Here is a 27,209-nt window from a genome sequence, read left to right on the forward strand (position 1 = left end):
CTTTAGTTGTGCACACAGAGCAGATCTACCCGGTAGCTTTTTGCTAATGGGGGGGGGGGGGGTGTATTCGGTTGTTGCAATTTTGAACCCCCATAAGTGATGTTTTCCTGGTATCTCCTCACACAATTGAGACCATAAAAGCAGTGCATGAACACATCTTTTTTTCTGTGCACATCACATTTTCACTTGGCAGCCTAAGGAGGGGTTTAAACCAGCTAACCCCTCGTAGATCCCCCCGTAGATCTGCCACTGCACAATGTGAACTTTTCCATGTTTCAGGTAAATAGAATTTAGCAATTAGTGTGAAGTCCCACAACAGTCCTGGTTTGAACACATCTACAATTGCTCACATATACACATACATACACGCAGACACACAGAGACACACACACACACACATACACTAGTAAAAAGGGTCTTTGATAATGTATAGGCCTGTCTGATTTGTCAGTTCACCCATTGGTGGACCAACGACTTGAAGGCCGTACTTCTTATATATTACACAAGACCACTGTCTTCATGCACTTAGCATTTTATGCGCTCGCAATAGGTATATCAAAGGGCCACCTCTACTGCTTCTACATGCATCCACTCCATAATACAACATATGCACTGTCAAGGGTCACAGCCTACCACTCCCACTGACTGAGTGAATTAGTGTGAGGCCAAGGTTTGTGTGTGCCCACTGGCATGTTCTCTTCGTGATGGTCCACACTTAAAGGCTATTGCAATTGCCATTTACACACACAAGTAGACAAAATACTGATGTTATTCGAATCGGTACATCTGGAACAACACACTGGCAGTAATGATCTGCATTGAAAGGTCCTGTTTGCAGTATCTGTTATGTCTTTTGGCAGACAATTACAGGAATCTCCATGGGAAGTGCCTGATTGGTGTGAGACAGTTTTGGTACGTCTGTTTGCAGCATGTTTGTTTGTTTGTTCATCAGTTAGTCAGTGAGAAGTACTGCCATCACTCCTCTCAGCCACAGCAAGCACAAATCTTGGCTGCCTTTCAAAGTGGGCGTGTCCTGCTGCTAAGCTAAAAACATCTAGGCACACCCACTTTAGCAGAGGAAACATGTGGGTTATGGTCGGAAGGATGAATTTCTGCATTATGGAGCTGATGCGATGAGCTTCCCGTTCCCTGTCCGCACTAAAATCGCCAACAGTCTGCGGTCGGGGACCCACACGTGCAGTGGTGTCTCACAGATATAATTCAGTGAAGTGATCAACAGATAGCAAATATATGACTATAAACTGAAATAGAAAGAGGGATAAGTACAGTAATGCCAACAACAAAAAAAGAGATAATAAATCTTTTCATGTACCATCAGTAAAAACAGTAAGGTGTGGCAGCCAGCTTCTTAATTGTAGGAGAGTGGTTTGCATTGACTGACGCCCAGGACAGCAAAAGGTCGCCTTCAGAGAAAGGTCAACACTTCCAGCTGTACTCCTGCACAGGAGATGAAGCACGAGGGAGGCAGGGGGGCAGATTCAGTGGATGCGGTGCTGGCTGGAAGAGCCGTCGCCAACGTATCTGGGGTCTGTGAGGGAGAAGAGAGAGGGCAAAAGAGATAGAATAGAAGCAGTGAACAAACGATGTAGGGGGTTGCACGGGCAGGAAATATGTAGCACGATATCATCATACAGAGAATAATCAAAAAGCTGAGATGATGCAAATTAACAGGAACAAGACTATCAAGAACAAAACAAATTGGTGCATGTCTAATGTGCCTGATAAAGGGTATGACAACGTGGCAAACTGTACCTACAGCATAGTGAACTGTGTTGCTGTTGCATACAATGAAAATACGATGAGCTTCTATTTGTCATTGGGCTTGGCTACTGGTGAGTGTGCAATGTATGAACAAATGTCATGCACAGTGGAAAGAGTGCTAGCATTCACCCGTTTACAACAGCTTCCTGCTTGCAGCCCCCGTTAATGATTCCATGACATTTGCTCCTGCGACAATTGATCCCATGAAATATCTGCACGCTAGCCAAACATAACGCCTACACACAAACATAACCCTAACCCTAATCCTAATCCTCACTTCACTCTAAACCTAAAACCCAATCACAACCCTAACCCTAAGTCCTTGGAGAAAATAAGACCAGAGCTATTGCAATTGCGCAGGAGCACATGTAGTGTCACCCTTGTTTATATCCCACGCAATACTGTGTGCAGCAATCTTTTATTGTGGCAACCCAAGATTACCCAGGTTGATCCAAATGCGTTATTATCCTACATGGCCTTTAATCAAACTTTTACTTTGACTGCAAATCGGCACAATGAAAATTACTTAAAAATATGAATATGTATGAACAGTAACTGCATACATGCATACACAAATAGCAGCATGGCAGGAAAGATAATACAGTAAATAATAAACAGATAGAAAGTGACTCCAGTGATGTGAGAAAAGAAAGAAAAAACAGATGGGTTATGTATTTCACTTTCTGATGGCATATCGTCCAACCCTTGTAAAAAGAATGGCCCCTGGGTAGAGAATCAACGGCAGAAACGAATGCAGTATTTTGGCTTGTGCACACACCCAACGTTTGATAGGAAGCACAGGTGAAGGTCTTGATGCTTATCCTGTTTACCCATGCATGGTTTCTCATGCATCAATTACCAGGTATGCATTTTCCTCATCCTGAAAAACCTTAGGTTGGTTTGCATGAAAAAAAAAGCATCGGCTTCAAACACCCTACACGGTAGTGGGCATACCAAAATATCGTACTAATAGTCGCATAATCTAACAACAACCTCATACACGTGCCCCTCTAAATGTAGACCTACATGATACTTTTTAATGTATTGACAAATATGAACACTATAGAACTAAGATAACTTGGAGCTCAGTGAACAGTTTTGCACAGTACACCTGTTTTGGAAATAAATTAGTACATAATCTTAAGTCCATTAAACTGAAGTGATGTACATGTAGTAGCTGTCTACAAAGGTAGTTACAGTCGTACAATGATGCATAAACACAGGGGGTACATATGCCAAAAGCATTTTCGCACCAATGTAGATACCTTACAAGTGCACTGCATGGCTCCAATATACTCAGGAATATGCATTATCTACATCATATGTCTTATCCACAAGGATATTAGTTGCATTCACAAACAGGAGTTAACAGTTTTTGAACGACGGAAAAATAAACTTTAATTGCCACTGCTCACACACAGAAAAATAAAAATAAATAAGTAATTGGCTAAAAATAAAGCACTTTGAATCTCTAGACTGTGCATGCCTATATAGGCCATAACCACATCAAGCTCTTGGCTCAGCCACGGTTTTACTATTCTTTTTCGATTGCGGAGTCTACAAATTTGTATGTCATCTATGTTTGTATTGTAGGCCAAGTCTCTACTGTCAGAAATTTGCAAAGCCAAACTCGTAACAGAGATCAACTGCAGAAGTCATATTTGTAAGGCATAAGCAGAAGTCAACAAATCCTGGTTTATTGAGTGTGTGAGACATCTTATCACTTCAATTTTGCCTTCAAGTTTCACACGTGTGTAAATCTGCAACTAAAAAGGCCACAATTGTTAACATTTTCTGTATCAGGGACTTTGGACTGTGTGTTCAATTTAAAGGGTTTTCTGTATCAATTGGAACTTGATGCACACAAAGGGTTAATAATTGAAAAAAAAAAATTCATGGAACTTTTGTCTAATTTCTCACTGCTTAATAAACCCTGTGGGTATTTTACAATAAAGTTTGAAACAAAATATTCAGATATCAAATGCAATCCACAAGTGAAAATATCAATCAAATTGGAAAGAAAGGATAAAGTGAAACGCAAGCCTCATGCTGAGTATAAGTCTTTACAATATGATAGATAAATTGTTGTGTAAGGGGGGAAAAATACATATAATACAGGGAATCACAATCATGACGTGCACAATAGGAATGTGACAGTAATCTAATGAGAACAAGATGGGGACACACAGACCGGTTCTATGGAGTGATTCCATCATGCATTCCATACGACTAGAGTAGATGGGTGAAGTCACTGGACTCTGAATACTCAGCGAGGGATGAATTTCAAGTCGGGCTGATACCAATCTATCAAGTCCATGCAACAGATTGCTTCTTCATGCAAATATGTGCAATATGACCACTTACAGATGCATGAACCAGATCTAACTCAACTCTACATATTATATACCAGATCTAACTCAACTCTCTAGATAATACTAGATCTAACTCAACCATACATGCATTCTACAGTATTTGGAGCTGAGGAGGGGAACTTGTCCCGCCAAAAATCAACTTCCATTGAGTAAAAAGCATCACACAAGGGAAAAGAAATCTGTTTACAATGGGAAGGCAATAATCTATTATTTGGAAAAAGACAAACAGACAAACATTCAGAAGATAATTAATGGAACTAGAAATATCAACTGTAGCTGCTGGGGAACTTCATCAGCATAAGTGGATTTGAACTTGTAGATGTTCACTGAATACAGGGCAAATAAGAATAAATAGAAATTCCAATTTAAGAAAAAAAAAACAGAAAAAGAACAAAGAAAATCAAACTGACAATGCAGTGTGATTCACTTTTATTATCTTCCTTTAATTCATTTCATAGTTATACAATGTAACAATGATGAAAAGACTAAAAGACAAGAACTTTTCTGCTTCTAACAGAAGACTATGGAAGACCAAGTTTCACATAAGACAGAAAGAAGAACACTAAAGCAGCAGATCAGAGAAAGTCAGGGAAAACTTGAAAAGCATCACCAACTCCATGGCAACCTCCATGTGAAAGAGGACGAGTATTTCAAGGCAATCACTACGCGCTGTGTTCAAAGAATACTGACATTAAACTGGCCACAACTTTCGCGTCACTACTGATCTCTCAAGTCAAGGTACACAAATTGTGTAATTAACAGCAGATATTTGCTCCATTTTGAACAATCGCTGACTTCCTGACAATTTGCTAAATCTGGCCAATAATAATAGATAATAGGCATATAAAGAATACGACACACACAAAAAAAAGTATGATAATACACTTACATCATTTCACTCAAATCTGAAAAATAGTGTTATTACTGAGTACCCTTCCCTGTACACAATGACGGACCCACTGAACAATGCATATCCCAAGAACATATTTTGTTACCTATCAAGAAACTTCCACAATGTTCAAAACCTTAGCTCTCAGGGATGGGGATTTAGAAGTGAACCAAATCGGCTCATATATATCATAATATATAGGGGTATGGAGATTTGACCCTGGGCCTTGTAAGCATGGGCTGAATGAAACTGAGATCAACACAGAATATCATGTCAAAATTTGCTTTATCATTTTTTTTATTTCAATCTTTTGGCCACCATAGGGATAGTCTGAGTCACATGTGTGTTGACTGCCTTGTGTATTCCTGGTGTTTTGGAATGATTTCTGGCAAGTCTGAGAAAAAAAAAAACACCCAAAACAAACTATCTGTGCATTATGGAGGTGAAGACAAATACTCTGGAAGTAGATAAATGAGTTTGTGCAATTTGCAGAACGGGCAAAGGACAATGGAATTTTCATGCTAGCTCATCTGACGTGATCTAATAATGGCACTTAATTATAAAGCAAATGCTGTCTCAGTCTACACACGCGCATGTTCCAGCAATCAAACGTACAAAAAAAGAAGAATAAGTCATGTTTTCTGATGGGATACGGATGACCAAGTAAGCATGAGGGAAGTAGCAGATAGCTGCATGTACTGAGTGACAAATGGTGGATGCATAACAAACTAGACGTTTATGAGGGCTGCTGAGTGACTCTGTGTGACTGTGAACAATATTTTCCTCACGTCCAATGACCTTGTGACATTTAACTCACATGTGAACCATCTGTACGTGAAACTCAGCAAGCAACCAAAAATACAGTGTTGTCTCTCGCATTACACAGACCGAGTCTACTTTGTGGATGATGGGTACGATATAGCTGAGTGCATACAGATGCTGCAATAACCAACTGCAATAAAAATGAAAACTATAAAAGCACTCGGTGAGCACAGATCTCAGTCAAGTAGCTCATTTACACCTGTACATGCATGCTGAAAAACCCAATTTCCCAATGACAAAGAAGCCTTTGTTTACCTCATCAGCTTCCCGCATGCCGCGTGGCGCCTGGAGCAAAATGTGCACTTTAAGTGCATGTATGCAAACATCAAGTACACGCAGCTTGAACTCCAAAGTTCATTGACCCTATTTGCCAAGATTTAAAAAAAAAAAAAAATCCTTCAAAATTTAATCGTCTCTTCCTTGTGTCATTATCAACTTTTCCTGCAAGTTTCATCCAAATCTGTTGATAACTTTTTGAGTTATTTTGCAAACAGACAAGCAAACAAACCAATGCTGATAAAAACAGAACCTCCTTGGCAGAGGTAATAATGATGATAATAATAATAATAATAATAATAATAATAATAATAATAATAATAATAATAATAATAATAATAATAATAATAATAATAATAATAATGATAATAATAATAATAATAATAATAATAATAATAATAATAATAATAATAATAATAATAATAATGATAATAATAATAATAATAATAATAATAATAATAATAATAATAATAATAATAATAATAATGATAATAATAATAATAATAATAATAATAATAATAATAACAACAACAACAATAATAATAATAGTAGGGCAGTGAAGTGGCCTAGCTGTGGCTTCTTCATAGAAAATCTCTGAGAAATATTTTCTTCCTCTTCCAATGAAACTATAAAAAAATGAAAGCATCTGCCTTATGTTGCAGCTTTCAAGCGAATGAATGGACACAGACTACAACCAAACCACAACATGTCACAGAAGGTTGAACTTGATTCAAGATGATAAACCCACAAAGGTCCAATAATAACTGAATCTACATGAAATCGGTGACAAAAATGAGCGTGCAAGTGCACAAGAGTCCATGCATGCACATATAAATCTTTCTAGAGAGCTACTTTGGAAAAGCATGCATCACAGAATAAATTGTGGTCGAATCTCCCAAACGCCTCGATATTATTACCTGCAAATGCCTGGTGGGTACAAAGGAGGTCTAGGGCCTCGGGAGGGAGTGGGTGGGAGGGGGCAGGGGTGGTCTGCATGGTTGGCAGCATACCCCCTGAAATGGGGTAATGGGGTACGGGTAAGGGTGTGGGATAGAAGGCGTGGCATCAAAGATAAAGATTGATTGTTGGTTGATCGTTGAAACAAGTTCATGAGGAGGTAGGAGGTAACAGGAGAGAATGGAGAGAATCACACACACATTTTTGTTAAAAAATTTACAGCAAAAATATCCAACTGTCAAATATTCATTGCACTGAATGAAACTATATATAACTTGTACTTTCATAGATAAAGATAATTGGTAATTTTGTGGGAAAAGCTCAAGTCAGCTGTCAGCTAGATCCCTGTCAGTTTCCAATATCTTGTTGGAGGAAATGCAGCATATGAAGACACAAAAATGTCTTAAATTTACCAGTAAAACATGACAAGTTCTGTTCATTTGCGGAACACTAAAAAGCATGGGACATTACTGCATATCACTATAGAAGGCCATGCTGTAGGCTCATGTGAAAAACAACAGTGCTGAAAATGATGCATCCTTTAGCAACATATCATACCATCTTGTCTGACGGATACTGGAGGTTATCTATTAAAGCATTCGAGCATTTCAATGTCGTTTTTGTGTGTGTGTTCAATGCTAAACAGAATTTAAAGTTTGAACTAATATTTCAGACATATTTTCAATGTCAGTCAGTACCTACAGGCGATAAAACTTTGCACTAAATACCACTACAATTATATCAGGAAACATCAGCCTTGGCAGCTAACTGCCATGTTGCTGTACAAGTCTCACCTGCTGATTGAGTATGGAAGTATGTACCAGCAGCGGGGCCTGTGATAACAGCGTCCCCTGGGCTCTGGGGTACCCCAGCCTGGGCCGAGCTCTGCACTTTGGGCATCGGGAAGCTGTTGGTGTAGTTTCCACCCCCAGAGCTCTGCCTTGCCGTCATGTCGCTTAGAGGCATCTGGCCGTAGCTCCCCATGGCCTGGTAGGAGGGCGACGTAGAGTAGGCTGCCATGGAAGAAGTGTGGCCAGGGCTGTATTGTTGGTGGGGAGGGTACTGCTGCGATGTCGGCGAGTAGCTGTGGGCTGCTGATGGCGATGTGGGTGGGAGGGTTGTCGCGGACTGGCCGGGCATGCTGTGTGAGGGCGCCTTGAAGGCGGAGCTCCCGCCGTGCAAGCCTTGTGACCTCTGCTGAGTGGCAGCAGTGATGTATGGAGTGTGGAGAGAGGTAGATTGTGATGATGGAGACACACGGATGTTGCCGTTGCCGGGGGAGACCTGCTGGCTCGACATTTGAGGTAGCGATGTTGGGTCCATGGCCCCGCCCACATTCATCCGTGAACTTGTCACACCTGATCTACCCTGTATCGGAGTATTGCTAGCAGACTGGGGGTAGGCCTTCGCATGACCACCACCTGGTACATTCTGCTTCTTTGCAACAGAACTTGTCGTCCCACCTTTCGGCTGCACAGTCTGGAGTTTTACCCGGCTGCTTGACTGGGCCGTCATTTTCTCAATAGTCATGTCCCTCATTAGTCTGATCACTGGCTGTGATACGGGTATGTCTCTCGTGGGCACATTGCCACCCATAGGACGGACCTTACCTGTCCCCACCATACCAGACGATGTCACATCCTTAGCCTGCAAGCCAGGCTCTTGATTGTGTAGAGTTCTCATGGTATGTGCGTTACTAATTGCCGACAACTTGGCAGCATATGGCTGCTGGCTGGGATCAAAGTCTGTACCTAGTTGCTTCGAGAATGGCTCTCCACCTGGTTTGACTGTCTTCTTCCCCAACCCTTGCCCACCCTTTGGTGTCAAGTCCACCTGTCCTAGCAAGCCACCACTCACGTCACTAGTCCTGTTCATAACTGTCTGGTTGAGGCTTCCAAGCGGACCTCCTGGAGGAACTGGTGTACTAGTTTCACTTGTGGAATCACCAGCATGCATATCTGTCACCAGTTCCTTGGATAGCAGCTGGTTCACCAGGAACTCTGGGTCAAGGGGTTGCAAGGGGGAGGAGCCCGGGTCCAGAATATCATGCTGACTGCTCAAGTTACTTTCCCCTGTGGTGGTAATACCGCTTGCACTTACATTGGCACCAGTCACATTGCCACCTTGACCAGCGCCGGTGCTCGGAGACACCTCCTGGTTGCTGTCGGAAGATAACACCCCCAACTCGGCCTCCTTCTGTTGAGAGCTAGGGATGTCTGCTCCCATGGAGTCCTCGCCGCTACCCACATAGTCCAGCAACGTCGGCACATCCTCCAAGTGCTGGGCGGTTATGGGACTGCCCACCATCTTGCTAATGGTTTGGGAGCTGGAAGGTTCATCCTCTGCCGGGACAGCTTCAGAGGCGGAGGGGGCGGGGTTCATGCTTGACCCCTCCCCCTCTTCCCCGGCTTTCTTACTGACGAGTAACTTCCTCGGACCACCAGACATAACTTTACGCTGCTTGGCTGCACTGGAGGTCACCTGGTCATGAACATCTCGGCTTTCTTTGAATAGGTTCCTGGAGATTGACAGGGCAAAAAACACAAGATATAAACTGTTGACATACATCCTCTCGCCAAAACTCACAAAGAAAATCCACCTCGTATGACAGTTTGCATACCAACAACCCTGACATTCAATCAAACAGAAAATAAATGGATGAAAATATTGCAAAAGTAAGATTTTCCATCCATCTTCCACACATCACCAATAGTAAATTTTCACAATAGAAATGCAAGGTTGAACAAGGCTTCTTCTATTGTAAAAAACAGGAATATACCTACTGAAATGGAAAAGAAGGCATGTATGCATTCTGGGGTGACAATACTAGTAACATACAGAATCCCTGGTATAGGAGGCTGTCAACTATAACTGGAAATCCCTCAGTATGTCACACACACCATTATATCAAAGGAAACAAATTAGAATGGTACAGAGATATATCCAAACATTGACAGATTTGTACTGACATGTACAGTCTAACAATTTAAAGTGTCTGATATCTGACTAACACTCTTGAACAACATCAACAACAAAAAACATTGCAGGCAGGAGTCTTCTACAGACAGTGGTCCTCTGAAGTATCTAACTGACGCCCATAAACTCTGTCCCAGTTCAATTTCAGGGTACTAAGCTTGTCACTGTTGGCAGGAGTTGACCCTACCTTGTTTGGATCCAATCCTTGGGCCAGAGACCCTTGACCTCTGACTCCAGGAATGCCTTGAGGTACTCCTCGGCAGACTGGGTTCGAGACTTGCTGATCTCAAACGTCTTCACCTTCACCAGAACAACATCGCACAGCAGCTTTCTGATTCGTGGCAAACAGGTAGTTTAGAGGTTGAAGAAAGCATGGTAAAAAAATGCTGAGTAGGTAATGTCCTTTAACAATTAATAACATAACAATATTGCAACAAATTGACAAACTGCCTAACAGCAATAGAAATGCACACAGATTATTCAGTATCTTAGTAGTAGCCATGATAAAAATCATGGGCATACACACTCGGGTCTTGAACAAACAACCTTCTGATTGTTAGACTGGCGTCATGCCCACTAGAATGTATAACCTCTCTTCTGCCCAATAGCCAGTGATGGTTCTAATCCCTTATCACAGTGGGTACTGCATATTAATCATATTAATGATTCTGGCATCGAGTTGTTCTTACTGCAACTGACTGACAAATGATGATTTACTTGCAATGAGAACAACTTGATATGAGAATCACTAATTTGAAGAAAATTGTTATACTGCCATACAAAAGTGTAATGCACACACACTGAGAAAAAAATATTCAGAACACTGATAACCATAGCACAGAACAACAACAAAAAAAAAAAAAAATTCACCTCATACAATGAAGAGAAATAAAGACTAAGCTGAGTGAAAAGTATCAATACTTTTTCCAGTCAGTGCAAGGTATGAATCAAAAATATCACAGAAATAACATCCTTCATCCCTTGCAGTAAGAGGGGTAAAACACAAGAGGGAAATTCTTGATAACATGTAGATAGTGTGGCTTTTCTGGACTGATTCTATTTTATTTTATTTATTTATTTATTTTTTTGATAGATACATGGCCTACCTCAGCCTGTCGTCCCAGACAAATTTCTTCTTTGGTGGTTTCTGCTCTATCATTTTGCCATCAGGTCCTTGAACCCTGTAAACGAAAAAGAAATGAGCATTCCCACTCAAAAATCCTGTCACAGGCACAATCATGCTCTCAAAACATAACCCCAGCAAACAATATGGTTCCATGACATTCCTAGATTTTAGAAGGAATGTACCATTTTACTAATATACCATTTATACCATTGCACATTTGATAAAAAATGTGAAATTATCCTTGACAAAAAAAAAGACTACATATGACTACACACTTGTTAAAAATATCATACAATCATATCTGACTGGTAATAAATTCATTCATTTTTTTTTTTTCATTTTTTTACTAGTTATGGGAAAATAATCTTGAACATTTTCACAAAGTTTTAAAAACTCTAGGCACAACCATGTCACTTGCATCCTGCTTCAAAAAGTGGAAGCTTCAATGGTAACAAAAGCAAGAGGAGAAACCAGTCCTTGTCATAAAGCGGGTATCACATTGGCCGGGAGACTAAGTGGTGACCTGGTGGCGATTCGAGCCTCTGCTGTTTTGTGGAAACGTCTAGGTGACGTCTCCTGGAGACTAGCTGGGTCTCCGGAGATCGCAAGAAAATCAAACATGTTTGATTTTTATGAAAAACTTGTCCACTCTCAAGCAGGTTTCAGAGATGTCTCAACTACATCCCGCAACATCTCTATTAGTTGTGGCAACACCATTGAGACGCATTCTGTCTGCTCCTTGAAAGACGTGGCCACCACGTCTCCAAGATGTGCTGGTTTCAGAGACATCTTTGCTACATCTCTGCAACATCTCATCAGTTGCAGCAACACCATACAGACGTCTTTTAGTCTGCTCCTTGGAAGACATCGCCGCCACGTCTCCAAGATGTTGTTGGAGACCAGGACGACTGAGGAGATGTGGCGACGTCTCTGTGATGCTGCATGACCCACTTCAGAGACCATCGAACTAAGCATTTGTTGGCATGGAGTCATCTCCACTCCTTGTCCAAGTCAGGTACATCCAGTCAAGGTCTTTGTTATTTGTCACTTATTCCCGCTACTGCTGCTGCTCCTTGTGCTACCCTGGAAGAGGATCTAATTCCTTGTCTTGTCAGGGGACATTCCCTCCACCGGGCCACCTAAGGGCAGTGGGGGGCCAGAAGGGCACGACGGAGGAGGATGAAGCGGTTGTAGCAGCTTCAGCACGGTTTGTGGATGCTGAGGCAGCAGCAGATGCTAGAGCAGATGAGGAAGATGGCTCCAGGGGTGATCCAACTAGAAAGCAATATTGGTTGTGATCTTGTCAACAGACATCTCGGACATTGCCCTTCAGTAGACATGGTGAGAGCGCAAGCCTTTGTTTGGGGGAGGGGGTGTCTCTCCAGTTGCCACGACTGATCGGTCACTGCAGTTGTGAAGTCTATACAGTTGTGAAGTCTCTGCCAATGAGATAGGCCCTACAACCAGCACTTACATGTTTAGCATCGCCTCGTCAACCTCTGACCTGTAACGCCTTTCTTGCTCTGGCAGGACTTCAGCAACAGCTAGGAAAAGACAAATAGAAACATTCTTCGAAATTAAGTAGGAACAAAGATTGAGTCCATACTACATCTTACCCTCATCAATTTGCTGGCATTGAAAGGAAATTCAATCCTGATATTATGTTGCTTTAGTATACGAACACAGAAATATCAGAGAAGTACTGCAAATCAGTAAAAAAAAAAAATTGGGGGGGGGGGGGAACCAGACATATTAAAAATGTTATGAACTGAAAAAGTTCAGAGAGTAACACAAATTAGCAACTTGTCTTGACTACCACACAAATATCAGTAGAAGGAGATGCGGGAATGGGTATTACAAGAAATGCAGAGGAAGCACTAACCTTCCCTGAGTCTCTGTAGAGGTTCCTTCAGTTGATTGTCCTGAGCTCCCAGCTGTAACTTCTTGGCTCTCTTCTGCAGCGTCAGCTTCGTGCACGGCAGGTGATTGGCCAGATGGCCGTACACTGCCGACCGCTTGCCGCAGCTCAAAACCCTCGTCCCATGCTCAATCCTGGGTGGAAACAACACAAACAACATTGAGGCAACACTGAAAACCGAAATCTAGCACAAAATGTAGAGCGGAAGACATCATGGCATGCACTGATCAACAAAAACAACTCACAGCGATAATGATCATGATGAAAAAAAAAAAATGATTGTGACATTAGTAACGTAAAATTGTAATACAATTAAAGCTGGGTTTTCATGCTTTCAATTTTTTGCTCTCTTGATATTGATGAAAGTACACTACATGTGCCCTCCATGATTGTAAAACTGAGCAAAGAATCAAGTAACAGCAGTGTGCTGAACCTTGTCTTTCCTGGCTGTATCAAACATGTTTCAGAGTATATTTCTGTCTATGACAAAACAAAACTTTGGCATAAAAAAATTAGATGAGCTGGTCAAGAGGACCTTTGTCTTAAAGGGCAAGTCCACCTTCATATACATTTGGATTGAGAGAATGCAGCAATGTAGAACACAATACTGAAAATTTGAGGAAAATCAATCAAACCGTTCAAAAGCTATGAATTTTCAAAGTTTCTATGAAGTCACTGCTGGATGAGAAGGCTACTACAGTGTATGATGTCACATGCACAGAACAATATAAGGAAAATATAAGGAAAATTTCCCAAAATTTAATTCTTTGGATAAAAAAGTACACATTCCCTCGACTTGGAACTGACATATGTTAAGTGTAATATTATTTCCCCTGCCTTCTGAAAGAGGCAAGGCAAGTGCTCTTTATTATGTGAGAAGTGTAAATATGTTGACTTTTAAAGGGACCGTATAGTTTTGGTTGAGACCTAATTTCAGGTTTCTAATATTTTTGGTGACATAATGAGAAGCCGCTTATGAAATATGAAAGAGCATGTAATACTATGAGGAATTCAACTTTTATTTGATGAAAATTGGTTTTGAAATGGCCGAGATCTCAAAAAAAGGCTATTTTAATAAAGTGTGGGACCCACACTTTATTACGATCGCTTTGTTTTACTTTGTTTTTGGATGCTTCAGTCATTCGAAACCCGATTTTCATCAAATAAACTTTGAATCCCTCTTAAAATAGTATGTTCTGTACTATGTCATAAGTGCTTTCTCGGTGTCTCGCAAAAAGTTATAAGCCAAATTCTCATCTCCACCGATACTGTACCACCCCTTTAATTATATTTTCCTTATATGCATGTGACATCACAAGCAGAAGCTATAGTAGTCTTCTCAACCAGCGATTGCAGCACTGAAACTTCAAAAATTCATAACTTTTGAATGGATGGTCCGATTTTCCTCAAACTTTCAGTGATGTGTTCTACTAATATTGCTGCATTCTCTTAGTCCTTATGTATATGAAAGTGAACGTGTCCTTTTAATGGGATCTCTCTGTAATACCAAGGATGATCAGGATGGTCCATGAAATGGGGAGGGCTGTCCCAGAATAAAAGTTGTGTACTATGATCACAATTATTCTACACTTTTGATCTCAAAACACTTCAAAGCAACTCATCATCTTGACAGGCGTCAGCAGGGTAAGTTTTTCGGTAGACCCTTTCAATGTACTGGATGCAAATTCCAAATGATGGAAGATGAATTTTGAGCCCTTCAGAGAACTATGCTTTGGCTTTCAACATGGCCACAGCCTTATACGTCCTCTACAGATGTGACAAAAGTGTATCAAACTTACTTCAGCAGCAAACCATTTACATAACCATTGAAGAACTTGGTCTTTCCCTCTACAGATTTTCTGGCAGCCTAGAAAATGGATGAGAACATAAGAGAGGGGGAAAAAACAATCAACTTACAAAAATGTGAAGATAAACTGTAAACATAGTACTTAATATTGTTACGTTAGGTATTTCTGCATGGTAGTAGTTACAGTCCCATTTGTTGTTTCAATAATTACTAACACTCAATTGTCATGGATGAATGAATGAGGAAACCTGAAGTGAAAATTCCTGTACAATTTCAAAGACAGGGAAATAATCATTTTTGCAAAATCAGTGGCATTATTGCCATAACTCAAGACAAGTTCATCATGGCAAATGACAACTACATTATTTTCATTCATTCTTTGAACAATTAGAGTTTATATGCCATATGTGGTGAAATATTGTATTACATTTGCTTTCATGGAGTGTGTATGCCTGTGTGTGAGGGACCTTGTGGTGTAAAAGCTAAATATATCTATCATGTAATACTTGATGTAGTACTGCACCCTTAGGCACATTTTGCACTCTCAATTCCAACATTTGTGCATGTTATTGTGTATGATATTGATGCCAATTTAAAAAAAAAAAAAAAAAAGAAAAAAGGAGGAAATGCATATGTACCAAACCTTTAAATCTACCATTCCATTTATACCTCTTTGATTTTTTGTATGTTGTCCACAAGCTGAAGAGGGAGTGCATGAGGTAAGGGGACAATCTGTTTGGAAGACCCCTCTTCAGCTCCAGGCGCCACTGGAGACACATTGGCATCACTGTCAACATCCCCACCACTGCCCGCTGCGCCCCCACCGGTCAATCCCATCCCCTCCAGACCGTCAGTCCCATTCATTGCGGCAAGGGTCATCTTCATGGCGCCCATCAACTCCTTGTCCATGTTCAGGTCAGCCTCCGAGATGCCCAGATCCAGGGACATGTCCATCCCTCCCGGGGTCCCACCCACGGAGCTCACTGCCCTCTGAGCAGTGGAAGACGGGGCTTGAGACACGGCCGTCCTTGCTACGGCGACTGCAGCAGATGTAGGAGCACCATTGACTGAGGAGGTAGCCGGACGAGGTTGGGGCGGTTGTGGGGATTCAACGTTATTGCGCTTCAGTAATTCGGCCACGGTTGGCGTGCGAATAATCCGTGGACCTCTTTTCCTCCTCTTCTTCTCCTCCCTGGATTAAGCGTGCAAAATTGAGTGGCCATTACCATGGTAATCACATCTTAACATCAGTGAGATGTCTCATGCATAGTTATGACATTCAACAAATCATCCATAACCACAATACATTATTGTAATGATTAACACCCAATGCTAATAATGTTCCCCCACGGGTCTCAACAACAAGAATTAAATTTAAAAAAACCCTCCCTCCCTTATGACCTTCAACAAATTATCCATTATTATAAAATGGGTTCAAGAATGTAACAAATTGGAAGCGCTGAAATGAGTCACGTGTGCATGCATTAATTTCTTAGTAAATGCACTAAGAAGAGTCTCTCTTCCACCTCCCTGGCCTGACGTACGTCACAATGTTTACACTAGCAGTGCGCACTCAATCAGTTGTTACAAGTGCGTCACGCGCTACTATACGCGCTGTCAATCCTGTAAACAACTTCTAGTTCGGGCCGCGGGCTGCCACAACAGCCGGCGGCCTTTCTTGTGCATAACACGTGGCGTACGTATACTCTTATACGTACGTACAGTACTTATGTGCGGGATTTCCGAGTGCGACGTGCGTAAATGTTTGGGACGAACATCTTCGGACATCTTAACTTTTGAGCGAGTGCTACATGTAGCTGACTGGTATTGACCCACAAAGGTACATGAATAATGCTGTTAGTTTTCGACCCATTTTATAAAACAAATGATGCACAGGATTATTTCGTGGCGTTAGTGAAGGTGCGGCACACTCTCGAGTATTGACAACGTTTGCAAACATGCACTCGGCTGCGCCTTGTGCATGTCGCACCATTGTCAATACTCTCGAGCGCGCCGCACCTTCACTAACACACTCTATCCTGTGCATCATTTGTATACTATAGTACACAATTGTAAAGCTACACAACCAATGCTAATAACAATTCCCCCATGGGTTTCTACAATAAACCAAAAAAATCAAACGATTCTCTTCCCCCATTCCTCTTTAAAAAGCTTTTTACAATGCATCATCGTTCTACGCTTGATGATGTGATTCTTAAGAAAGTAGAGAGACACCAAATCTGTCTCAAGACACCAGCTGCATGTAAAAGACCATTATACAGCACTTGTAGCAAACTTTAAAAATTCATAACTTTTGAAGGGAGTGTCCAATTGTATTCAAGCTTTCAGTGATGTGTTCTACTAATATTGTTTCATTCACTAAATCCACATGTATTCAAGCATTTGGGTCTATTCCCCTTTAATGCATACCCTTTAAGAATATTGCCACACTGTGAAGACAGAACATCACACACACACAAACGCACACACACACACACATACTCAAACTGCAGGAACATCCTTACCTTAATTTCTTCTGGAGATGCTTCTTAACTTTCTTAGAGATGCGATCACCCGTTCCACCACTATCGCTGGAAAATTTCCTTTTCATCTTCTTCTCTTTCTTCCGCTCACCATTCTCCAGCTTCAGTTTTTTCTTCTTCTGGCCAAAGACAGAGAAAATATAAAGACCAGAATTACAAGAGAAAATATAAAGACCAGAATTACAAGAAAACATTGAAATAATTCCGAATCTCTTTGCTTTATACTAATACGGTATCTGAACAGTAGCACTGATGTAGTATTACCTCACCATAAAGGCATAATTTACCACTTGCAGAAGAAACAAAAAGCCAGCATTAGTGCCTCAAAATAGTTCTAAATTGTGAGTTAGGGATAGAAAAAAAAAAAACCAATGCAAAAATTTGAATAAGTACAGTATAATCAATGTTAAGTGTTGTTAAATATACAAACTGTGAACAATAGTTATGATAAAAATGTTTTCAGACTAAACCATCCAGTCATGGTTTATTGAGACAAATAGTGATATAAATCTCCTTATACAATGTATTTTAGGCTTTATTGCAAAAATTTTATATGGTAGGATGTTTTGTGATAAACTGACCTACACATATGCATCAAATGTGATATCTTGATAACATTTTTAAATCACTGCTTCCAAAGGTAAACAGGACCTTTGAAAGGTAATCATCAATATTCAGCTCATTCAGCCATTTCACAATCACTGGGTTTTACTGATAATTCCATGTACTGTATATAGCTGTACAGACTGATCTGTGGATTCATGGGTTTTTCTTACTGCCTTTGTGTACATAAGATAATTAGCCTCCCAATCAATATGTGCTGTTTATTCAAATGATTGCATTGAATTAAGGTCTTGACTTACAAGTGATTTTCCATATCATTTTGTTTATATTTTTTTTGTCAAGTAAAACTCCTGTTTAGGGAATTGTTTTGCAACAATCTGAAAAATTCTGCTGGCCCGACTGGGCAAAGGGTCTTTAAAAATGGTATGTAACACCCTGTTTAAATATAAAGTAATCTAATTCTGTATTGAATTGAAGAAAGTACATGTATGTGGCCAAAACTAATTGAAACTTTGTGGGTCTTTGTCTAGTTTTCATTTTATCTTTACCTTGGGTGTCTTGGATTTTTTGCCCTGGAAGTCTCCATCATCTGAGTCTGAGACCTCCCTAAACTTGAGTTGGCCTGTGTTGATATAAAAGCCACCAAACTGGGTAGTCAAGCTGGACGGGACCAACTCATCATACTGTAAACAAAACAAATCAATGCAGAGAGAAGATCAAGCCATGCTGACTGTACAAGCATCTTTGTTTAAATGTTATTTTCTCCATATTCAGAAACACTGCAAACAAAGATACTCTACACATTCTGACATTTGAGAACATTATCTACAATGTTTATACAATAGCATTAGTAGCATGTTACATTCACTGCAGAAATATTTATTTTAAAACTTTATTATCATTTTTGTTTTTTCCAGGGGAGGGGAGGTGTGATAACAGTCGTGTCTAATGTGATCTACATTGTATCCTTTGCACTAATAGCCTCATTCAATAGGTGTGTTCACATTGTACAACGTAAGTATATCATCAATGATAACTTAGATTAATAATAGGGATATTGCCCCTCAAGAAACAAGAGCTCACTCACACATTACCTAGTATCATTGTTCATACTTGCCATGTTTTATCAACAAGAACCACTCAATAAAAGTCATCAGTTTCAGTGTCTGGCTTGCGATAACCCCCATTTCATGCATAGTGATCACTTGTCCCATGCAAATTTGATTCTTTATAATTTGAAGAACTGTACACCTACAATTACTAACATGAGAGAGAGAAAAAAAAAAAGATAGCCACCAAGATACATGTACATGTAATATCAGCACTTCAACTGAACAACCAGAACAATTTATGTATAGGGCATACAGTACAGTGTACTGTACATATAAAAGCTAGCTTGTATGTAAACAATTTGAGAGATTTGATGAAGCTCATTCAGTGTTGGTTTGTAGGGGTTAAGCTATTAAACCACATGCTCGTTGCTTGCTAAATTCACATGGGGTCATTGCATTCATGGGGGGGGGGGGGGGGAGTGGGGGTGGAGGGGGATCTCACTCTGTGCTATCCATGGCAGACGTGTCGTGTACCGTTACCTGTGTATTACAGTTCAAAGCATCAAGTTACATGTAACTTCAAGATCCTTCCAAGTGAGTATACTACGAGAGCATTCACCGAGGTCATAAACTTGAGGTGTATAACCCCCTGAAGCTCATGCTACAAAATTTATTACCAAAGAAGTCATTTTCATGTAAACTTGAAGTTATGCAGCTCAGAGTGATCCTTAGTAAAAATATATCAGACTGAAATGTGTGTATAAACAATTACCAGTATTATATTGTTCCCGAGGTAATTTTGCCATAAATAGAAATTTACAGCTCCTTGTACAATGTATGTGCAGCTGTACAATGGAGTCAATCATGTGCGTAAAAAAAAAGAAGAAAAAAAAAATCTAGTCTTATTACAACTGTATACTGTACGAGCTGAAATTTTCACATACAGATATTTTTCGCGAATTGCTACTTGTAGGGCATTTTCGCGTGTTGTTAATTTCGCGGTTGCGAGGGTGTAACTGAACTTAGTTATTCGCGCGTTATTTTTGTGTGTTATTTTCACGGTTCAAAGGCGATTTGCGAAAATAAATTAAACCACCGCGAAAATGTCAGCTCGTACAGTATGCTATTGCAAACACTTCACACATCCTTCTTTACTGGAAGACACCACAGTACATTGTATGATGATAAATGAGATTCACGAGTGCTAATAGTTTCATTGTAGCTCCTTTAGCATCAGACTTTAGCCTTTCTATTCATCTGCTCCCCTCCCTTAACTCTCTGCCACATGAATTTCGTGTCCACAGGAATGTGTGTGAGATTTGTGCACACTGGAGTCAATGGCACTGAAAGAGTTTAAATAAAAACAAAGAAGGTGGCTACAAGCTTACAGTGCAACATGGACAAAATGCCTGGGCTCACCTCAGCATTAGAGCATTACATTGTATGTTCTGGGCACTAGGGTAAACAGTGCCAGTTTAATCACTGCTGAACAGAGATACACGCTCACTCCCAAGGGTCCTCCCCTGCCCAGAATCAGTCACCCTGCTCTAAAGATCACGCAGCAGTACTTTATTTTTGTTACTTAGCAATTTCATACAATACATACGCGTAAACACAATAAGATCACTGCAAATTGTACATGAATACGATTAGTGTGAACAAGGTTTTCAGTACACACACATACATACACACACACACACACACACACACACACACATCTTTCTCCAACTTACGCATTCCGAATTGTCAACAAATGGATCTGATTCGTCGTAGCCCATGCCTGCATCAAGAAGATCCTCAAGTCGTATGCGCTTCTTCTTCCCTTTCTTGGAAGGTACCTGAGCACACAAGAACCCCACAAAATGCACTCGTGGTGATTATGAAAATTGTAAACACAACTGCTGACACTGAATTATGCCCCCTGGGCATACAGTATGTACAGTATTTCTCATCAAGATGCTAAACACATCTATTGCCCAGGCAAAAATTATTGAAGTGTCAAGAGTTGATAATTCTCTAATGTGCAGAAATGTCATTTGAAGCCACATGACTGTGTACTCTGCTTAACATAAAATATGAATGTCCAAAAAAAAAAAAAAAAAGACACATAAAGTAATATGTGGAAACTGCTGATCATAAAGAGATAACAGAAAAAAAAGGCATCATGTAACTTCATACAGATTGCATATTATATACATTTTGTATCTATGCATTGTACTTTGACACTCGGGGAGTCAGAGATGTGTGTATATGGCATATATCATATCTTTACTAACGGTATACACAATACTGAAATAATGCTAATGTACAAATACATGTACATGTACATACACATGTAATTGATACCAGCAGGTAAAAATTGGAACTTTGGGACTTAGAACACCAAAAGTAAACTAAATGACTATCACTTTGATGAATAAAAGTGATTCAAGGAATGGTATAATCAGAAATTCATTTTTGATCCATCATGTTTTCAATTACATATTGTACTGTAGGCATTTCCATACAGGCTATGGACTAAAACTGTACATTTTGTACATTCTGGACATCCGACTGAAACTGCTGCTTGGATACACAATAAATGCATGTACAGAGTGTACATGTACAGTACTTACAAGTTGATTTGCACATGTACCAGTACAATGTTTACCAACTATTGTATCTTTTGAAATAAAAAAAAGAAAAAAGAAAACTACCCCCTCCCCTCCCCCCCCCCAAACAAAAAGAGATTAAAAAAAAAAAATGAACAATTTATATTCACCTGACTAAATGAACCACGCATACATTTTATAATAGTGCACACATGCAAAGATTTCAACACCTCAAAGATTCATGGAAAACATATTAAAAGCATACAATATTACAACATGCATGAATAACACCTAAAAATGCAGAGGGTTGACATTTTATTGACTAGGCAAAGTTTAATAATAAGAAAAATCAAGTGATCTCAATGAGTTGATATCTCTAGAAGTTATGATAAAATTTTCTGCAGTGTATCAAGAGGATCGAGGATGAGGTTATAAAATGGTGAAATACAAACTCTCACATTGTATTTATCTTCAAACTTCTTGGCAATTGCTGCCAAACCAGCCAGGTCATCCTCTTCGACATCATTGAACACTTTACTTTCTTTCGCTTCCTCTCCCTGTTAAAGAAAGACAACAACAACACAAACACGTGTTAATCCATTAAGAGTATGATACCCTTCAACTGGTCATTTTTTCACACTTCAAGAGTCCAAAATAAATGATGATTGCTGTACAAGTCTTGCAATCTGTAAATTACAGCAAATTACTCAAACATCCACTGAAATGTACATCGTACAAAGTAACTGTTAGGCCCTACAGAAAAAAAGAAAAATAAAAAATCAGGCAATAGGTCCTAGAATTAGAAACATGGCATACACAGCGGACAAAGCAATACAATTCAACAGAAATATAATGACAGGCAAGTAAAATGATCATTTCACAAAAAGTAATTTAAAAGCACAGAAAAAAATATAGATAGAGGTCCAAAATGTTCTAGTTCATCCCGACCCAAGTTGAACATGTAATCTGAAAAATTGGAAAAAAAAAAAAAAACGTCTCTGTATGGTCTAACATTATTATTTACCAATGTAGATAATAATAAGTAGGTCTAAATTCAGTTATAATATCATAATTAGTTATTTGTTATCAAAATATTTAAACATGAAGATTTAAACAATGCGATGAAGTTTATAATTTTCAGGACAGAATCTACATTTGTAACGTTAGATAATAGATGGTCCTGTGGAATAAGTGGTGACAACGCATTGATAACATTCCTGAAGTGATGGGTAAAAAAAAAAAAAAAAAAGTGCGCGTAGTCACAACTGTAAAACAGTTTTCTGGCAGAATCTAAAAGTAAAAGAGAGTACTAAAAGAGACCAAAGCAAGAATTAGATGTCTGACAGTACTGGTCAGTAGCTGCTTAACAGAATGTCTGGAGCCCATTTATAGACACAAAAACCATTCATTTCCAGTTGCTGGATTTTAGCTTTGAGTTTTAAAATAGTCTACAAAAATGATTTGCACTAATTATACCATAAAATCTAAGTTGTTAGATCATTGCAAAGCTCAAAATCGCGGGACTAATTACTTCATCAAGTTTCCAAATCTGGGGCAGAACTCGATTTCAATTTGCCGACCAAAATTATAAATCTATTGCAAACTGCTAAAAACATTCACCGGTATGATAGAAAGTTTCCCTTAAATTAGAAGCTTTATGTAGAACCTGTGTCCATCATGATCACTGACTTTTTGCTTCAAGAATTTTGCGAGGAAAACATCACTATTTTCCTTGAAAAAAATGCTGAAGTTCGAGACGTGTACTTCTGATTTACACACACCCAACTCACGTCAATTACAGCTGAACGCCGCTCGGGCTAAGCGAATGAAGGCAGCCACCCAAAAGCCACCGAACACATGCATGCACACACTCCCAGCCGCAACCAGCGGCACAGAAACTAGTCTCAGTAGTGCAGCCTGACCGTGCGTGACCTCGCGCCCATACGCAACACGAAATGTTTTCATTCAGTCCATCCGTCAATATGGCCCGCACTCATTAAAATTATCGCATCGAAAACCAAGCCCGATTCCAAAAGCTCCGATCCTATCTTTATCCCCCTCCGAAAATACCACATCCCGCACGACGTCCAAAATACGACACCCTCCACTAAACAAGCCCCACTCAACTTCCAATCCGATGTCCCATTCATTCAACGCGCGACGACGTGACACACACACGTACACACACCAACAATTACAGAAACCGTAAACGCGCAGCCACACAGCATACACACACGGTCCCGACTTTGACATCATGCAAATGAGCTGTAATGAGATGCACCGGTCCAGAAGAGTATCAAATCATTCACTCAAAATCATTTTGCTCTGAAAAATCCTCTTTCAACACGATCTCCAGTAGAACAACGCAACACCCGAGCACACCAATCAACAACGAGAACACGTCCCTGCATCGATTTCAACATTACACTCTACATGACCTTCGCTTCAGGCAAGCTAAGGACATTCGCCAATCAAAATTTGAGAGCATCTCTTCACACGGCATGTAATTTATTAGATATTCAAACATGCTGTATAGACCAATCTCAACAATTCCTATCCTTCAGCATCCATTTTCAATTCTGTAAAAACTACAAAATTTTGTGATTGCGCGGTAGGTCGCAGGAATGATCATTGCGCACTTCGCCGGGAAAAAGACCCCTCTCTATTTGCCAACCATTTCTTAGGACGATTTCTCAAGTTCACATTTCATGTGTTTTGCCCCGCCCTATATATTTTTGGCTGGCGAAGCCAGAGGAAAAGATGGCGGCTAGCTCTTCGATAATTGTCTTTCATCCCGTTTATTCTGAGCTGCATAAAACCACGTAGTAAAGGTTCTCGTTTGGGGGAAAGAAACATTGCCATGCCACCACAAAAGAGAACACTCTATTTCTAGCATATCTCAGCACTGTACCTCCTACGACTGTATAAATGAATGGCTAAAAGGTGTGAGTAAAGGTTGGGTTAGTTTGAAAGTGTGGAAAAAGTAGGAAAAACGTGAAATTTAGGTGAAAAAGTTGCACAATCGTTAGGATAGATTTTGTTCTACGGAATCCATGCATTAGAAGCACGAAAAGGTGACATGAGATTTACGTACCCCAGCATTTTTAACGAGGACGGGGTAGGCAAACTCTGGACACGTCTCCTCTGTTGTTTCTCGAAGATCGAGTTCGAGTCGCAGTGCAGGCGGTGTTTTTGTGTCCCGCTGATCACTAAAAAGTGGTCCAACCGAGGCCGGTATTATCCTTCTACGTTCCGCCATTCCTGAATTATACTCCTACTTCATTTTTAAGGATTTAGACACAAAAATATCCGTCTGGTTATTCCTTTTCATGCGGGTCGCCATCTTCACGTTTGTGACGCCAATGCGCATGCGCATGTTTATGCCGCGCCACGGAACACGAAACGCATTCATACTCACAGTACACATTCTGTATTGTCACGTACAGTGGCGGGTTATTTGATTCGGAATCATTTTCAACGCCGATGAATGAACTGTGTGTGATCAGTGTGATGGCAATTTGCATGGCTGTGCAGTAAGGGACACATTTTCCCCTTTTTGGGGTCAGCTATTTCAATCTTCTTTCTTTAATCCTACAAAATGCACAAGGATAACTGAGAAGTGATCGTGAGAAAAGTCAGACTAGCAGTACCGGTATCCCATTAGTAGGTCTACGGAATGACTATTAAACGATCACAGTCCACATACACATTTCAGTGTCTGCTCCTGGACGTCTTTCGGAAGGGATTTAAGGTATTTAAATCTTTGAGTTAGGATCAACTTTAATAATCGATGCTATTGGTTGCCCTTTCTAGTTTTATTCACTGTTTTCAAAAACCACAGAAAATTCCTTTATTAATGGCTGTAAGAAAAAGAAAAATCTCCAAAATATTCATTTTTATTTTGGAGCTAGAATATCAAAGATACACACAGCATATTACGATCATTTTAAGTTGATCCTTTGTAAAACATCTCCTAGTTAAAAACCAATGATGATAAAAAGATGATATATTTTAGTTTACATATCAGTCTAAGATTTAGGATAATTGATATCAAAATTACTTCTTTTTTTTGTGAATCTTTAACACCGATATAGGATGTCGGAGCCCAAACATTTCCGCACGTGCTCATTATATACGGTCCATGAAATAAGATTACTGTAAATTATGATGATAATAATAAAGTAATAATGATGATAATAATAATAATAATAATCGAGGTGACGAGGAAAATGTTAGTAGTAGAGTAATAGAAGTAGTGGTATTAGATTTTGCAAAGAGAGAGAGAGAGAGAAAACGTTAAACCTTATATGGTAGGCTATAATTATTATGAAAAAATCTGGGATATGAGTGTTCTTCAATTAGTCTCGCTCTATGCAAATGAGATTTGTATGATTGCAACTGCTGCTTTACATTTTTAATAAACATACCGAAAAAAAAAAAAGAACCAGCGGGAATCGAACCTTTGTCATCTACACACTTTCTGGGCATAGGGACACTATATACTAGCAGGCTATTTACGTATTGCCTGCAGTGATGAATATAATACCCAAGCTCCTAAATTCCAACGTTGTTATGTTTTGTAATATATAAAGACAGTCCAAGGCGGACAAGACATTAAAGAAAGCAAGATATTATTAACGAGATGGTGTGAAGATTATGGGGGTTGAGGTAAGGATTAAACTTTTAAATTTTTGCGAGATACTTGAAAACCACTTTATGTTATGTTTAAAAGCATATACAGTAAAAGGAATTCAAAGTTTATTTGATGGACATCGATTTTGAAATGGTTGAGATATCGAAAACAAATTAAAACAAAGCTGTATTTTGGAAATCTCCGCCGTAACCAAAAGCAATGTTCATCATATAAACTTTGAATTTCTCGTATTGTATACATGCTCTGTATAACATCGTTATAAGAGGTTTCTCATTATCTCAAAAAATTATCGTCAAAGATGTTTGCTATCTGAAGTCCCATATATCTCCACAAAAACTGTACCATCCCTTTAAGCAGAGGGGGTGAAGATCATGGGATGTGATTTTTCTTCAGTTTGCCTCCATCTGTAAACAAAACAATGAGGACTCGATCTTTATCCCTCTGTTAGATAATCTTGCTTTCAAATCCAAATCTCTTACATCCTCTATGGTTTATATTTTCCAGGTGGGATGTCATAACCAAAGAAGAAGAAGAAGAAGAAGAAGAAGAAGAAGAAGAAGAAGAAGAAAGGACTGACAAACAATATAATTAAAGAATGATATAGAACCATAAAGAAACTAATCAACACCCCCAAAATTGACGGGAAATGAGGTCCAAAGTAGATTAAAAAACATCCTCAACTCACTAATTTGGAGAGTGTTTATGACGATTTGTTGCCAATTTTCACAGGTTAACAATGTTCACCGTTCACTGTGTTTCTTCGCCGTAAGTCCAGCTAGGTGCCGTGGCACTGAAATGGTCGACAGTGATTGAAGGACGGAAGATTCCTACCAAAACCTCATCATCGACATTTAACATGTATATTTTTCCATTAAAATGC

At 39.6% G+C, this 27,209-nt stretch overlaps 1 protein-coding gene across 1 annotated transcript; it reads right to left on the minus strand.

Annotated features, from left to right (window-relative positions):
* Positions 1 to 388: 388 nt before the first annotated feature.
* Positions 389 to 25,023, minus strand: LOC140234617 (uncharacterized). The gene is made up of 13 exons (XM_072314644.1): positions 24,770 to 25,023; positions 22,134 to 22,232; positions 20,818 to 20,922; positions 18,581 to 18,715; positions 17,451 to 17,587; positions 15,595 to 16,117; positions 14,918 to 14,985; positions 13,083 to 13,252; positions 12,675 to 12,744; positions 11,181 to 11,255; positions 10,262 to 10,405; positions 7,893 to 9,616; positions 389 to 1,549 (listed from the first exon to the last, which is right to left on the minus strand). Exons 1-13 carry the CDS (start codon positions 24,932 to 24,934, stop codon positions 1,500 to 1,502), a joined length of 3,465 nt encoding a protein of 1,154 aa, XP_072170745.1. The 5' UTR covers positions 24,935 to 25,023; the 3' UTR covers positions 389 to 1,499.
* Between the last annotated feature and the right edge of the window lie 2,186 nt (positions 25,024 to 27,209).

Source organism: Diadema setosum, chromosome 11 (assembly GCF_964275005.1).
Source record: "Diadema setosum chromosome 11, eeDiaSeto1, whole genome shotgun sequence".
Taxonomy (NCBI): Eukaryota; Metazoa; Echinodermata; class Echinoidea; order Diadematoida; family Diadematidae; genus Diadema; species Diadema setosum.

What these genes read in the sequence shown, in the direction of transcription:
- LOC140234617 (XM_072314644.1), bottom strand. Translation starts at nt 24,934, where the DNA reads ATGGCGGAACGTAGAAGGATAATACCGGCCTCGGTTGGACCACTTTTT. An exon ending in AGTTTGAAGATAAATACAAT is followed by an intron (nt 20,923 to 22,133) that starts GTGAGAGTTTGT and finishes TTGTGTGCTCAG; the next exon opens with GTACCTTCCAAGAAAGGGAA. An exon ending in GTCTGGGACGACAGGCTGAG is followed by an intron (nt 10,406 to 11,180) that starts GTAGGCCATGTA and finishes GCCACGAATCAG; the next exon opens with AAAGCTGCTGTGCGATGTTG.